Source organism: Ptychodera flava (genome assembly GCF_041260155.1).
Source record: "Ptychodera flava strain L36383 chromosome 3 unlocalized genomic scaffold, AS_Pfla_20210202 Scaffold_27__1_contigs__length_13241970_pilon, whole genome shotgun sequence".
NCBI lineage: Eukaryota > Metazoa > Hemichordata > Enteropneusta > Ptychoderidae > Ptychodera > Ptychodera flava.
Genome location: NW_027248281.1, coordinates 4452294 through 4465125, shown reverse-complemented (window position 1 = coordinate 4465125; position 12832 = coordinate 4452294). Strand labels below are relative to the sequence as shown.

General features: G+C 35.3%; 1 protein-coding gene across 4 annotated transcripts in view; it reads left to right on the top strand.

Moving 5' to 3' along the window:
• Nucleotides 1-12832, top strand: part of LOC139126546 (uncharacterized) — a 67325-nt gene that overhangs the window by 47921 nt on the left and 6572 nt on the right. The window contains exon 1 of one of the 4 annotated variants that reach the window (XM_070692614.1): nucleotides 8295-8440. The exons of the other annotated variants lie outside the window; for them this stretch is intronic. Within the exon in view, the coding sequence (XP_070548715.1) occupies nucleotides 8401-8440 (40 nt within the window). The 5' untranslated portion in view covers nucleotides 8295-8400. Of the gene's footprint in view, nucleotides 1-8294; nucleotides 8441-12832 lie in introns of those variants that run through there. 4 annotated transcript variants of the gene reach the window in all.

The following is a 12832-nucleotide window of genomic DNA, read 5'->3' as shown; positions in this document are numbered from 1 at the left end:
GGTCTCTATTTCTAATACTGGAACTTTGCTGTCTGTGTTCTGAACTATATACGTATACTGGGAAAACAATGCTACATGTAAGTGCATCTTAGGCTACATTCACAAACACCTCTGGAGGAGGGGTGAGAATTGACGGGGGACTTGAAAGTATTAAGGGTATGTTAGGGGTACTTGAAAGGATTTGGGGACTTAAAGGGAGACTCGAAACAAAACTGTCTCTGATTGATATGACATGTGTTGGGTTGTCAATTTTAAGCTATTAGGTTTGGCCAATTATTGGTGGTTTTGTTTTGTGTATCTTGTTGTATCCATTGTAGTTTCTTGTTCTTCTCCCTGCAGCATGATAAAAATTCCAGCATAGCCATATGTGTACAGTCACAATTGGTATTGTTTAAAATTGAGTTCAAGTCCGGACTAGAATTCATTTGTCATAATGACAATGGTTATGTCTTTACATATGTACTGATATTGCCAAACAGAATATTTGTTATTCATATAGTATGCTGTAGGGGGTTGAACAAGAAACTGCAGTCGATACACGGGACAAAACATACTTGATTGGCCAAAAGGTACAGCTACTGTCCTTTTTATACAAATATGTTTATTATGTCCATTTTTCCTGAAAGAAGTTATCCTTTCTCTAAACCTTTCTCATGGGATCGCAAATGGGGCAATAGCTGTAATGTTTACCTTCATTTATAGTTTGGCTTGCAATTGTATCATTGTTTATCGACAAACTTATTATAGCCTAAAAGTCAATGTTGAACAATATTTAATATTATACATATATATACTTTTATATTACATGTAGAGCAAGTTTTGCCAGAAAAAATATCTATACTAGTACTTTAAATGTAGACTATCAATAGAAGTGACATAATAAAATTATTTTTGGTGAAATTTCAACATCATATTTGTTGTCCACATCTGAATATTTAAATATACTTAATATAAGTATACTTGTATCAATTGTCAAACCTTAAAAGCACAGATTTAGTTAAGTATTGTAAAAAAATATTCATAAATGTCCCATAGATTCCAATATACAGTGAATCAACATTTTCAGTCAAAATCCAAAATGAAAGTTAACAAATTATGTTCTATTTTCAAACTCCAAAACAAAAACAACAAAAATGAGTTGCTTACTGGGAGAAAATAAGAACTTTTCGAACTCTTGAATTTTGATGTGTTGCATTGGCATAAAGTTTGAAATTCATTTGTCGGGAGTCACTCTGGGCAAAATATGCTATTCAATATAACACGAAATGAACGTAAGTGACGTAAAATTTGTGACACGCTTAAAAATTTAATCAAAATTATTCAGAAGAGAACACAACTAAATATAAAACGCACCTGCCCGGCAAGCAATGGCTGAAGAAAAAATTGAGAAAAATTTGTACTTTTCTGACAGTTTCAAAGCACGTTGATTACCTATCGTCTCATTTTGTTCAAATGGACCCCCGACTTCGTTAACTTTCAACAAATTTGAATCGAATCCAGAAACATAGCTACCTTCCTGTATCTTTCGTGGACAATCTCGAGGTGCACTTCTGTATAAAGCCACCGTGCCAATTTGGAGCAAGGCCGAGTTGCTGTCAGCTTAATTGATTACGGCCGAGTTTGGTCTCGGCTGATTGGAGAGGTCAGCCTCAGTTTTCGCTACCCTGCGATGGTTACGCATCGCTACGATTCTTCTGTAGTCTGCATAGTAAACCCAAAATGCAAAACAACTCGTCCCCGGTTTTCTCAGAATCCAAGAGTAGTACTGAAAATTATACCTCAGAGAGGACAGTACTGACACATAACGATATCATAAGTGAATGATCCCTGACCACTCACTGTCTTTCTCGTCTCAACATGGTGACGTACAAGTTCTTACTATAGATATGCAATTACGTCTTGCAAGATATGGTCAATTATCTTGTCGCTTACAAAGACAGGCGTATAAAATATCTCCCGAGCAATATGTTAGCTTAACATGGAGCAGTGAGTTTATCTCTTGATATCTTGCGAAAATTGTAAAGTCGCTATCAATTGCTGTGCAATGCAATGACGTGAAATCAGACCTTCGCAAATGCTGCATTTCGCCGACTGTTGGTTACTTATAAGGACACTTCCCTACATGATTACGACACATTCTATTTTGGATTTCATCTCGTCAAGTACACCAAGTTCTCAATTGGTTCAAAAAAAACATGTACCTGCCCAAGATACTAAAATAAAACTGCCCTTTAGAGATTCGAAATAATGATCCCCACCCCGGTGTTAAAATAACGACCAAGAATCAAAACGTCTTTCTCACGCCAATATAACTTGGCTACGCCTTGCACTGTGCGATCTTGAAGTAAACGATCTACGATGAATTGTGGACAGCTACATGGGATTTTGTCTGCTCTGGAATGTTTTGGACTTATATATATGTAAGAACAAGAATTTAAAGCCAAAATCAGTTTGCCAACGCATACTACTGAACATATGGATCAGTGAGGTGCGTCATCCTCCACAGTTTTCCAGTCGGAACAATGACGGAACCTGAAACGTGTGTTACAATATTACAATTACTAGTCATGGATTTATGTTTATTGAACAGTAGGATTAAGTTAAACATGGTGAAGAAAGAAATCAAGCATTTCGTCAACGTTAACATTTGACGCATTACCAAATAATGTCTTGGTAACCCATAGTGATATCCTATAAAAAGCTTTTGAATAATTTACTGCTGCTATTGAGCTGAGAGTTCTTTACCGCAATCTGCAATTGAAAACCAACTAGTTCTGCACCAGTGGCTCATTAGAGAGGACGTAAGTCCAAAATGGCATGTACATTATTTCTTTCGTTGCAGAGCAGAAGCAAACTCTGTGAATATCAGAAACTACAGTGGAGGGTGTATACAGGGAAATATAACACTGTTCATGTTGGCAGGTCATATAACGACGTATCTTGTAAAAAAGAATGAAATGTGTTGAACTTAGATTTGGTGAAAATAAAGTACTTCATCAAATTACTAAGCAATTTATCCCTCCCCAAAGTTCGCTTTACTCCTATATCCTGATCCTGTCTTTATACGAGAACGTTTCTCTATTCTGAACAGAGAGGAAACAGTTGTTAAGATATTAGAGAGCTGCCAGTAACTGCTGACTGACAACATTCAAACATATTACGATATGTTTATTTCAGGCAGCATTGAAGAATAAATGTAGGAGTTCCGTCTGACTTTTTAAAGCCAGAGAAAACTCTTGAAGGAAAGGTCTCAACTCGACCCTAGAAAATGGGTTTGGACAAAAAATAAATATTTGATCACAAAGGAAAGCATTCTGCATTTCTCATCATTTGTGGAAAATAAATTTCAAAACATTTGACCATCTTAGCACGAACCATTTTCTTTTGTACATCACACAAATTCACAACCCTATCTTAGACTTCAAAAATACATTCAGAAACGTTGTCTTAGTATTAAATGAGTTTACATTTGATTTAGTATTCGGCTGCATTTATTATTAGACCAGAATCCACCGTTGTTTGACTTACAGATAATCTGAAGTTATTCATGTACGCTGAATGAAATTAAATCAAAATGTTTTCAACAGTCTGGTTTGTACAGCGGTATACACAACAGATATTTCATTTTGTAAGAATAAAATTTGAAATCGTTTCAGCGGACAAGAATCTAATTTCAAAGGCTGAGCATGAAAAATTTTCGTCCTATTTTGTCGTACTTCAAGTAATACAAAACTCAATTTTAAAGACTGACCCCTGACAGGCTGAGGAGGTAGTTGATGCATGAATACGTATAGGCAGACACTGGTTTACAGCACTATGCAGGTGCTCTGTGTTGGACTTTCATCTGTGGAGAATAATTACTGGCTATTTATATGTAATTTCAAAACCTTACCTTATTGCAGATGATAACACTGCATAAAAACACTATAATACTTACTGAATTAGCATGGATTAATGCCTGTATTTTAGCTGAAGAGTGCATATACAGATGAATACAGTCAAGAATCCATTTTTTGTATTCAGCAAGCCTATATTCATGTGGATTCATGTGTATTCATGTGTATTATTCTATAATACAGGCAACTCATTAATGTGAATTATCTGTATTATTGCGTTTTCATGCAGTGTAAAATTTCATCATGCCTTGTTCTTCTCACTTCCGTTAAATAATAATTTTGCACCAACAGCCCACTGTCCACTGGCAGTATATGTAAATCAGTTCATAGGTTCCTGGTTCCTGGTAGTCAAATAACTCAGAATATGTATATTTGAACATTATTTTTTACCCCACTTTGGTACACTTTCTGTTGTTTGCAACACTTTTGTCTTATTGTTCTTATTTGGTATATGTGTATACGTCCGTGTGCCTTACGAAATGGCACACATTTTGAACTCGGAACACATTCTACTCACAAAGTCTTCTTTTGAAAAATTGAACTTCAGATCTGATTCGAAAATTCCGTCTGCTACGCAAGATGGTTGAATGTCATTACTTTTTGTAAAAATGTATAATAGCTGTTTCAGTTGACGTCATATTTCAAATTATGATTTGTAGGTTTTTAGTCAAGTTATGCCATATTCGTATTGCACGTTACATCATGTTGTCAGTACTTAACTTTGTCTGTATATTATTTCATTCCTCACATAAGTAGACTATGTCCATTATGTTTCTCTGGTAGATTCCAGAGTAGAGTCGTGACAGTCTGCTGGTATTTTGTTGAATAAATCATTCAACTTCAAGTTATTCTTTCTGATGTACTGCCGTGATAGCAAATCACCATTATAAGTAAAGCAGAGTGCGTCCCTGACCCTTGACCTATGTGTTTTGTCCAGCACCTCTGCCTTAAATAAAATCCTGTCATAAACAGGTGTGGCGTCAGGCCTTACGTCTGCTTGGTACATTAGCATAAACTAAATCAGGTCGCATTTTATAGCTGTGTCGCCAGGTGAATAGCTTTATTAGCGTAAACATTTCTTTGGCGGCGGCTAATTGCCTATGTCTCACAAGTTGCGATTTGATTTTTAGTCATTTTTCTTTGATGTTAACACCATGTAACCTCGTATTAAGCTTTTATCCGGCACTTTGACCCTTGACATAATTTTGATCCTAAATTTCAAAATTGCTGATATCAAACACCCCATGGCTTGATGCAGATGAAATAATCTTTTACGTGAAAATAAAATTTGGTCTATCCGTAATAAGACCGTGTATTTTTTTTTTATTTTTTTATTGGCTTTCAGAAAAAGAAAGACAAAACAAAAAATAACAACAACAGAAAAGAAAAACCAAACAAAGAAAAAAACAAAAAAGCAGGACAGTGCTTCGGTTTAAAATCTCAAAATTCTACTGGCAAAATAGACTTAATTTTGACCATTTTGAATCCGTGTCATCTTTATCAAAGAAACTTAATTTATGTTTATGTTTTTCTACTGTTATTCTTTCTTGTATCCATATTGTAAATTGTTGAATCTTTGGTATTCTGTGCAATCTTCTGCAATCATATATGTATTTCTTACCTAAAATTACTAACGTGTATTTTTGCTTTTCCGAATATGCATGAATCCAGCAGTAAACTTATAACGCCTGTCGTTGCACCATCCACACTTGTGCAAGGGATATGGGGAGAAATGAACGAAATAGAGAGGATTTAAATCCATTTTAAAACAAAGGACAAATGCTTTGTTTGAGTACATAGTAAAGGAAAAGGAACGACACTTCTGTAATTCAAATTCTTTGCTGGTTGTATCATGGATTTTTATCAATACAACTCAATATAACGTGTCATATGCCGATATTTAGGGGCGCTGAACATAACACAGCGTACTTTCCTCAAAATCACGATTATATAAACATTCATTCAATTATATGTTATTCGAAAACTCAATGCCAAAATATTGGTTGGGTTTACCTTTTAGCTTATAAAGCAATCGTAAAATGGGTGAGAAAGAAGTGTAAATTTATGCAAAAATTCTGCAATCACCCGATTTCCTGGCTTCTCTTTTCTCCTTATTTGAAGGTTCCCAAAATTTTTAACTCCACTCTGGCTGGGTCAAAGTTTCTGAAATTTTCACATTATGTGTTTTAAATGCTGTATAACAAAACTACTAATTTGTTTGACAATAAAATTCTTACATTTGAATAATCACTTTTTTGAGTATCAGTCTTTAACCCCTGCCATTTAAGAATGAGGATAGAAAATGCAAAATAAATGTCTGTTTTTGTTTCAAGTGAAATATTAAATTTCAGAAATTATTTTTAATCCTTAATACCAAATGAGGTTTTTTCCACCCCAATATATACCCCATTTTTCCTTTAAGTGAACTATTGCTACCGTACTAAACTTTATAATTAGATTCTCTGTTTTTGAAAATGCATAGTATGAGGGAGTTTCCTTGTCATCTTAGATGAGGAAAATATTCCTTTGAGAAAAAAAACTGTGTTGGTAACGTGCAACTCCACCTTAAGGAAAAACGATTGAAACTGAATATTTTAATAACCCTTGTGCCTCATCAATTGTTATTCAGAATGGAATACACTTTCTCATGAATTAGTCGTGACTTCACATACACATTTTATAAAGATAAGTAAGATTTGAAAACGTAGTCCTGTTTTTTTAACTATAGGCCTGTGAATATCCTTGCAGGCTGACCTATATCGTATACTTATCAAATGACTGTGAATGCACATATGTCAATTTTGGTTATAACATGTCCTTCTATGAAACTGTGTGTCATATCCCGTCATATTGTGGTGTTCGTAAAATGTCAGCAAAAAACCAAAAAAACCAAGTCAGATGACCAAACAAATGTTAAGTTGTCGCTCGACACTAACAATTGAAATGTATGAAGTGTCATCGCACGGAGGGGAAGTTTTATCTGTTCAAAATGCAACACTGAAATGTTCGCTCCTCTATATCGGTACAATTACAGTATAACTAATAGAAACTCAGTAATTGTTCTATTTGACACGTGTAAACCAATCTACCATCACAGTAAATGGATTGACTTGTTGACAGAATCCGTTGCCATGGATACTATGAACGACTATTCAAATCTCTTCAAGCATAGACCCTTGAGGAAAACTAGGGTCTATATGCTTCAAGTCAGTCTCACACCCTGAAATTCAATCCAAACGTTTGTTGAAAGGGTTGGCGTACGCTGTCCTTTGGCCTAAACCCATAAATCATTTCGTGCCAGATCACAAAGCGCTAAACATTGTACACTTAAAGTGGGAAGTCGCTGACCTAGGAAGCTGCTAAGCTCGACCTATTTGATGATCGTAAAACTGAAGATTACGCCTTCTCTTAAAGCGCATTAAATGTTTATAGCACTTCTTTGACGTTCAGATTTGAACACTATCCAGGTGTATATAATGCATGGCTTCTAGATTGTAGTATGATGTCAATATAATTATCAATGCGGGTCTTGTTTGTTTGTTCGTTTGCTTACATTACTTTGTTGTTTGTTTGTTTAACCGATTGATTTTTTTTTATTGTTGATAATATGCCCCTGCTTTTTTTTTTAACTTTGATATTTGCAGTTGTAACGAATATTATTTTACTCTCTTGTCATCGACATAAAAGAAAAAGTCCTCAGTTTTGTAAATAAATTTAATCGTGCGATCATATATGTGCCTTGGATCTTTCAAATATTTGGTTTTCGGAGTCTCCAACAAATTCTAATTGTTGGCGACATTCTTTCTAATCCTGAGATCTGTGCAGTGCATCATGGGAATGTTCATCAGTGACCTAGAAAAACGTAAAACAATTCGTAAAGTTTAAGCCAAACTAATAGAAATGAAAAGCAGAAATATTCAGGATGAACATGAACACGCATTTACAGTTGATGTAAAACTATTGTTCCTTCTGAAAGATACAGATGACAAAACCCTGGCCTTGGCCTGGCCGCAGAAGACGTGTTACGTCATAATGAACAGCAGACACGGCAGTTTTCTCACGGATTTACGTCATCAATAGCTGCTGGGGTTATTTTCTCACGTTCTGCTTCCTAGTGATGTTTTCAAGAGCAAGTGTCGTTCAGTTTGTTTCTTTTCACCGAAGACACTTAATGGTCATACCAATTTGTTTTCCTTTAAAGACCCAAAACGCTTGGCTGATAATCATTCAAACACGCAATGTCACTGCAGGTATAAACGTAACCGCTATGTCATGATAGTGACACGGGACTTTCCACTTATTCATACCCGTGTTGCCTTCACGTCAATATTGCGATGACATCATATCTAAGTCGGTGAACAGTGAATATAGACAGAGACACTGTCTTGTTAGAGTTATCCTGTTTTGACATGGTGGCTTTAGACTGACCAAATAATGAAGCTAAATTATCAGTACATCTCAACAACAGTTTAGAAAGTGGATCGATGCAAGGACCAGTGCGAAAATGACTGTTTGGTTTCCTGCCTGTTTGAAATGCTTTGTCGGTAAGTGTCACCGATACCATGCCGATTGTCGGAATAACTGTTGACATCTGTCAAGACTGTGCCCTCGTTTTCAAGCTTTGTCTTGGACAGCCAACACTATTAATCTGGCTCTGTCCTCGTCTTACGGGGACTGTGTAATACAGTGGAAATCTGACAAAAGTATAAGCAGATATTTCTGGGGAGTCATTGATCAGTTCGTAATTTCATGCGTGTATTCAAAAGAACACAGGTTGACCAGCAGAAAGTCAGCGCTGGGTGTAAAGTCAGCGCTGGGTCACAGTGTACGAAGAACACATTTTCAAAACTTGACCTGCCATCTCAGGCTAGTACACTCCCGACCAATAGTGTAACAGACTATATATGTCTCTTAATCTCTTTTGTTTTCTTTCTTTACTTAATTCATCATCCAAAATGCAAAAGAGCAATTACAGGATGAAGTGAGGGCATCAATGAAGCAAGCAGGAATAAATTCCCTCGCTGGAATCTCGAGTTAGCATACTCCGATAGTGATGTCCCCGATATCTCCAAGTCCTCTGATATAGTCAGCGCGGTACCCAATCTTTGACGCCTAGCTCAGTCTTAAATCGTTTTTCGTATTTTGTTGACCTTCGTTTTTTATAAAAACGCTGCAGCTGGGAAAATAAAGGATTTAGTTTGAAACAGTCAGAAAACAAATGGCATTGATGTGCACATGCGTATACCCTACCCGTTTTCATGTAAAGAAAGCAGGGTCCGAAGCCTTTATTTTACGGCCATACAAACTCATTTTGGGACAGTAGCTCAGTCACCTTGACATCATCTTTGACATGGTGTCACTTCGCATCATCTTAGAAGCATTGATTTCTTTCATTGGACGGAAAGGTGACAAAAAACCAAACTATCTTTGAAGGACGGTGTTTCTGTACAATTTTCATTATCTCTGTTACACTAGCAATGTGTGGCCGAAAATGAGTGTCGGAGTTACAAAAGTGGATCAGATTTTGCAATGTACGAAAGTATGTAGTGTTACCCTGTCCCTGATTTGTTGACCTTAATGGTGAACCAAATTGAAAATAACATACAATGGCGTGGTACATCTCACTTTTAATTCGTCACTTTGATCTTACCTTACATTTGACTTCTGAAAGCGTTGAATTCAAATGGTCGTTTACTTTATTACTAAACACTATATTGAGAATAAAGTCCGTGACGCAGGGACTCTTTATCAGATTTACACTCAGTTTAACGATGAAAGAAATGCATTAACTAGATACTGTCTGATCGATTGTCAAAGGAATTCCTAAGAAGTGCCCTGAAATCTCCTTGGTCAACTTATAGAACTGATAAAACGCTCGCTTTTCTGAACCAGTCATGAAGAAAGACGAATGTATGAGCAAAGCTCCTGTAAAACTATTGACAATGAACTGATATTGTTATGCTGACATACTTCTGATATATCGAAGAGTGGCTGCGGTTTCATAGAAAGTGTGAATTTCTTGTGTTATTAATAATCTTGAAATATTGATATTATGTAAATCAAAGTGTAATATTTCTGAAACGTGATGACATTATTACAACCAACAGTGGCCCGTAAAATATAAAGTATAGTTCAATAAACCTAAAGCTGTCGTTGTTATCTAGTCATTGGACTCTGCGTTTATTGGTATCTTTCACGAAATTTGATCCATTTCATGTTTTTTTTGGCAATACTAAAAAGTACCTGGCCCAAACTAGGCTGTAACACACTTTAATATTATCTTATTGGGTATGTTTCATTCATTCATCATCAATGGCACCCTTAGGCAAGCACTGATTATATCCATAGATAGAATATGGCTCAGTTACTTTCACATGTGCCACGAATTCCACTAAAAGACGAAAGGCCCCACATACCAGGTGTAACGTACTGCATTTTTCACAATTCAGACTTTTAAAATAAGTCTTTTGATATTCATATCTACGTTTTAGAATCTTAATTTACGTGTTAACATGGACCATACTCAATTATGGCCGATATTTACTAAACAAAAACCTACTTGACGTTTAAGCACGCCAGAGAGGATTAGACAAACCAACTGCATTTACTATACACTATAGTAAAAGAATGGGTATAAAATTACAGGGTTTACACCTTTGCAGGGTATTTACAAGTTCTTGCTCTGCCCGTCAAAACATGCAGAAACGTCAAGTGTTTGGCTTGGCCTAAGGAAAGTTACATGTTATTTTTTACAATTAAATTCTTGTCCCAACCAGAATTCACTGTTGACAACCAATAACAATGCAGTCTACACACAGAGAGACTTAGTTCACCAGCTGAATACTGTGTATTGCAACATCCATGCTTCGGGAGTAGGACAGAAAACAGTAGTTGTCATTAAATACAATTAATGTAAAAATTGTACAGACATCAGTAAACGTTACAGCTATCTGCCATTTAGTAACTAACGTTTCGTTTCCTTCATTCCTTCTTTTATTTATTTATTTATTTATTTATTTATTTAAATTATGTTTCTGTGCACGGGTCCATGCCTGTATATAATTTTATTCATAATTTCTAATTGTTCATTGTGTAGGACAACTAGCATGGAACCATAACAAATGTTATGACCCGGTCTCTGCATAAAAATACATTGAATTAGTGTCACAAAAACACCACGCAAATCCCGTATTTTTGGGAGATCACTAGATTTAAGAGAACAACCCGCGATATTGTGTATAGTATTAGAAAATTCAATGAAAGATTAGCTGTAAAGTTTATAGCACTACAAATACGTAGATATATTTATCATTGAAAACTGAATGGCCAAGCTCCAAACATCTATCCTGATCCTTTTGAAAAGAATCTATGAAATTGAATTGTCAATCATAGCAACAAAAGAAAAACTTTTTCGAATTTACATATATCACTGAGTTCAAATGTCATGTCAGAAAATCACAGGTCTTTTGTGGTCCGACGATGGATGTTACGAAATATGATCCGTACAAAACTCCACGTTCCCGTGTCAAACAATCATTTTACACACATCCTTCACTGAGTAGCAAAGATCAATTCGAACTTGTTCTTGAGATTCAAAATAGTTTGTTCCGATGATTCAAGCACAATCTCTCCGCCGTCTCCGGCGAAATTTCATAACAATTATTATTTAATAATAATAATAATAATAATAATAATAATTTATTCCTCATATTCTTTTGAAAAAAGACAATAATTTGTACACATTGAAGCGTTACAATGAGAAAAGGACTGAAAAAAAGTTGCACTAGGCACTAATCGGGTTCAGCCCCAAACTCAAGAAAGATTGATGTACAGTTTTTAGCTACTATAGACTATAGTCTATAGAAGCTATTGGGATGGGTTTCCGTCCGGCGTCCGTCGTCCGTCGTCAGTCTGTATGTATGTATGTATGTATGTATGTATGTATGTATGTATGTATGTATGTATGTATGTATGTATGTATGTATGTATGTATGTATGTATGTATGTATGTATGTATGTATGTATGTATGTATGTATGTATGTATGTATGTATGTATGTATGTATGTATGTATGTATGTCCGTTTGTGAGGCGTCCGTCCACTCAAATATCTTGAGAACCGCAGTACTTACTGATTTGATATTTTTTGTGTAGATGAAAATAGGATTTTGAGAAACTATTTTTTTTTAATTTTTTGATATTGTTGAAAATAGGCAAATTAATGCCAAAAAAGGCGTTTTTGGTAAAAAATCTTCTTCTTCATAACCGCCGGTCAGACAGCTTTGTTATTTGGTATACAGGTCCCTAGGGATAACCCAACTTAGATTTGTTCGAATTGTGATGAAATATGCAAAGGTGTATTTTTAAGGAATTTTTTTGTCATTTTTGGTCAAAATTTGACTTACATTGTATGTAATTCTTGTACTGTATAAACCCTATCAATTCACCCAGAAAAAAATAATTAATATGATTTTAAATAATTGAATTAATTTGGAAATCATCAAAGCCAAAATAATTTCAGTGTAGAATTATCAGAAAGTTCAACTTTTTGACAGTTCATAGTGAAATCATGTAAAGGCAACTTTCCTGAATCCAAACTTTGACATATTCTGAACCGTCATTTATTGTGCCCTGTATGTTATCTAAAAGAAATTGCTCATAATAGTTTGTCATGATAGGGTGGTCAAATAAATAGAGATAGAGAAAGTTCTAATTTCCATTTATGGTTGACTTGGTAAGGATAAAATTACTCTTTGAGGAAAAAAATAGAGTGGTCAATTAAAAGAGTGGTCAAAGTGATAGGGGTTTTATGGTAAAGCTGGGCTGTAAGATTCCTCATGTGCTATTTATAGCAATTATGCAATCTGTGTAAACAGTGCAATGAAAGTGTTACATGATTCCTTATTATGCTTTTGATGACCTTGAACTTCTTAAGTT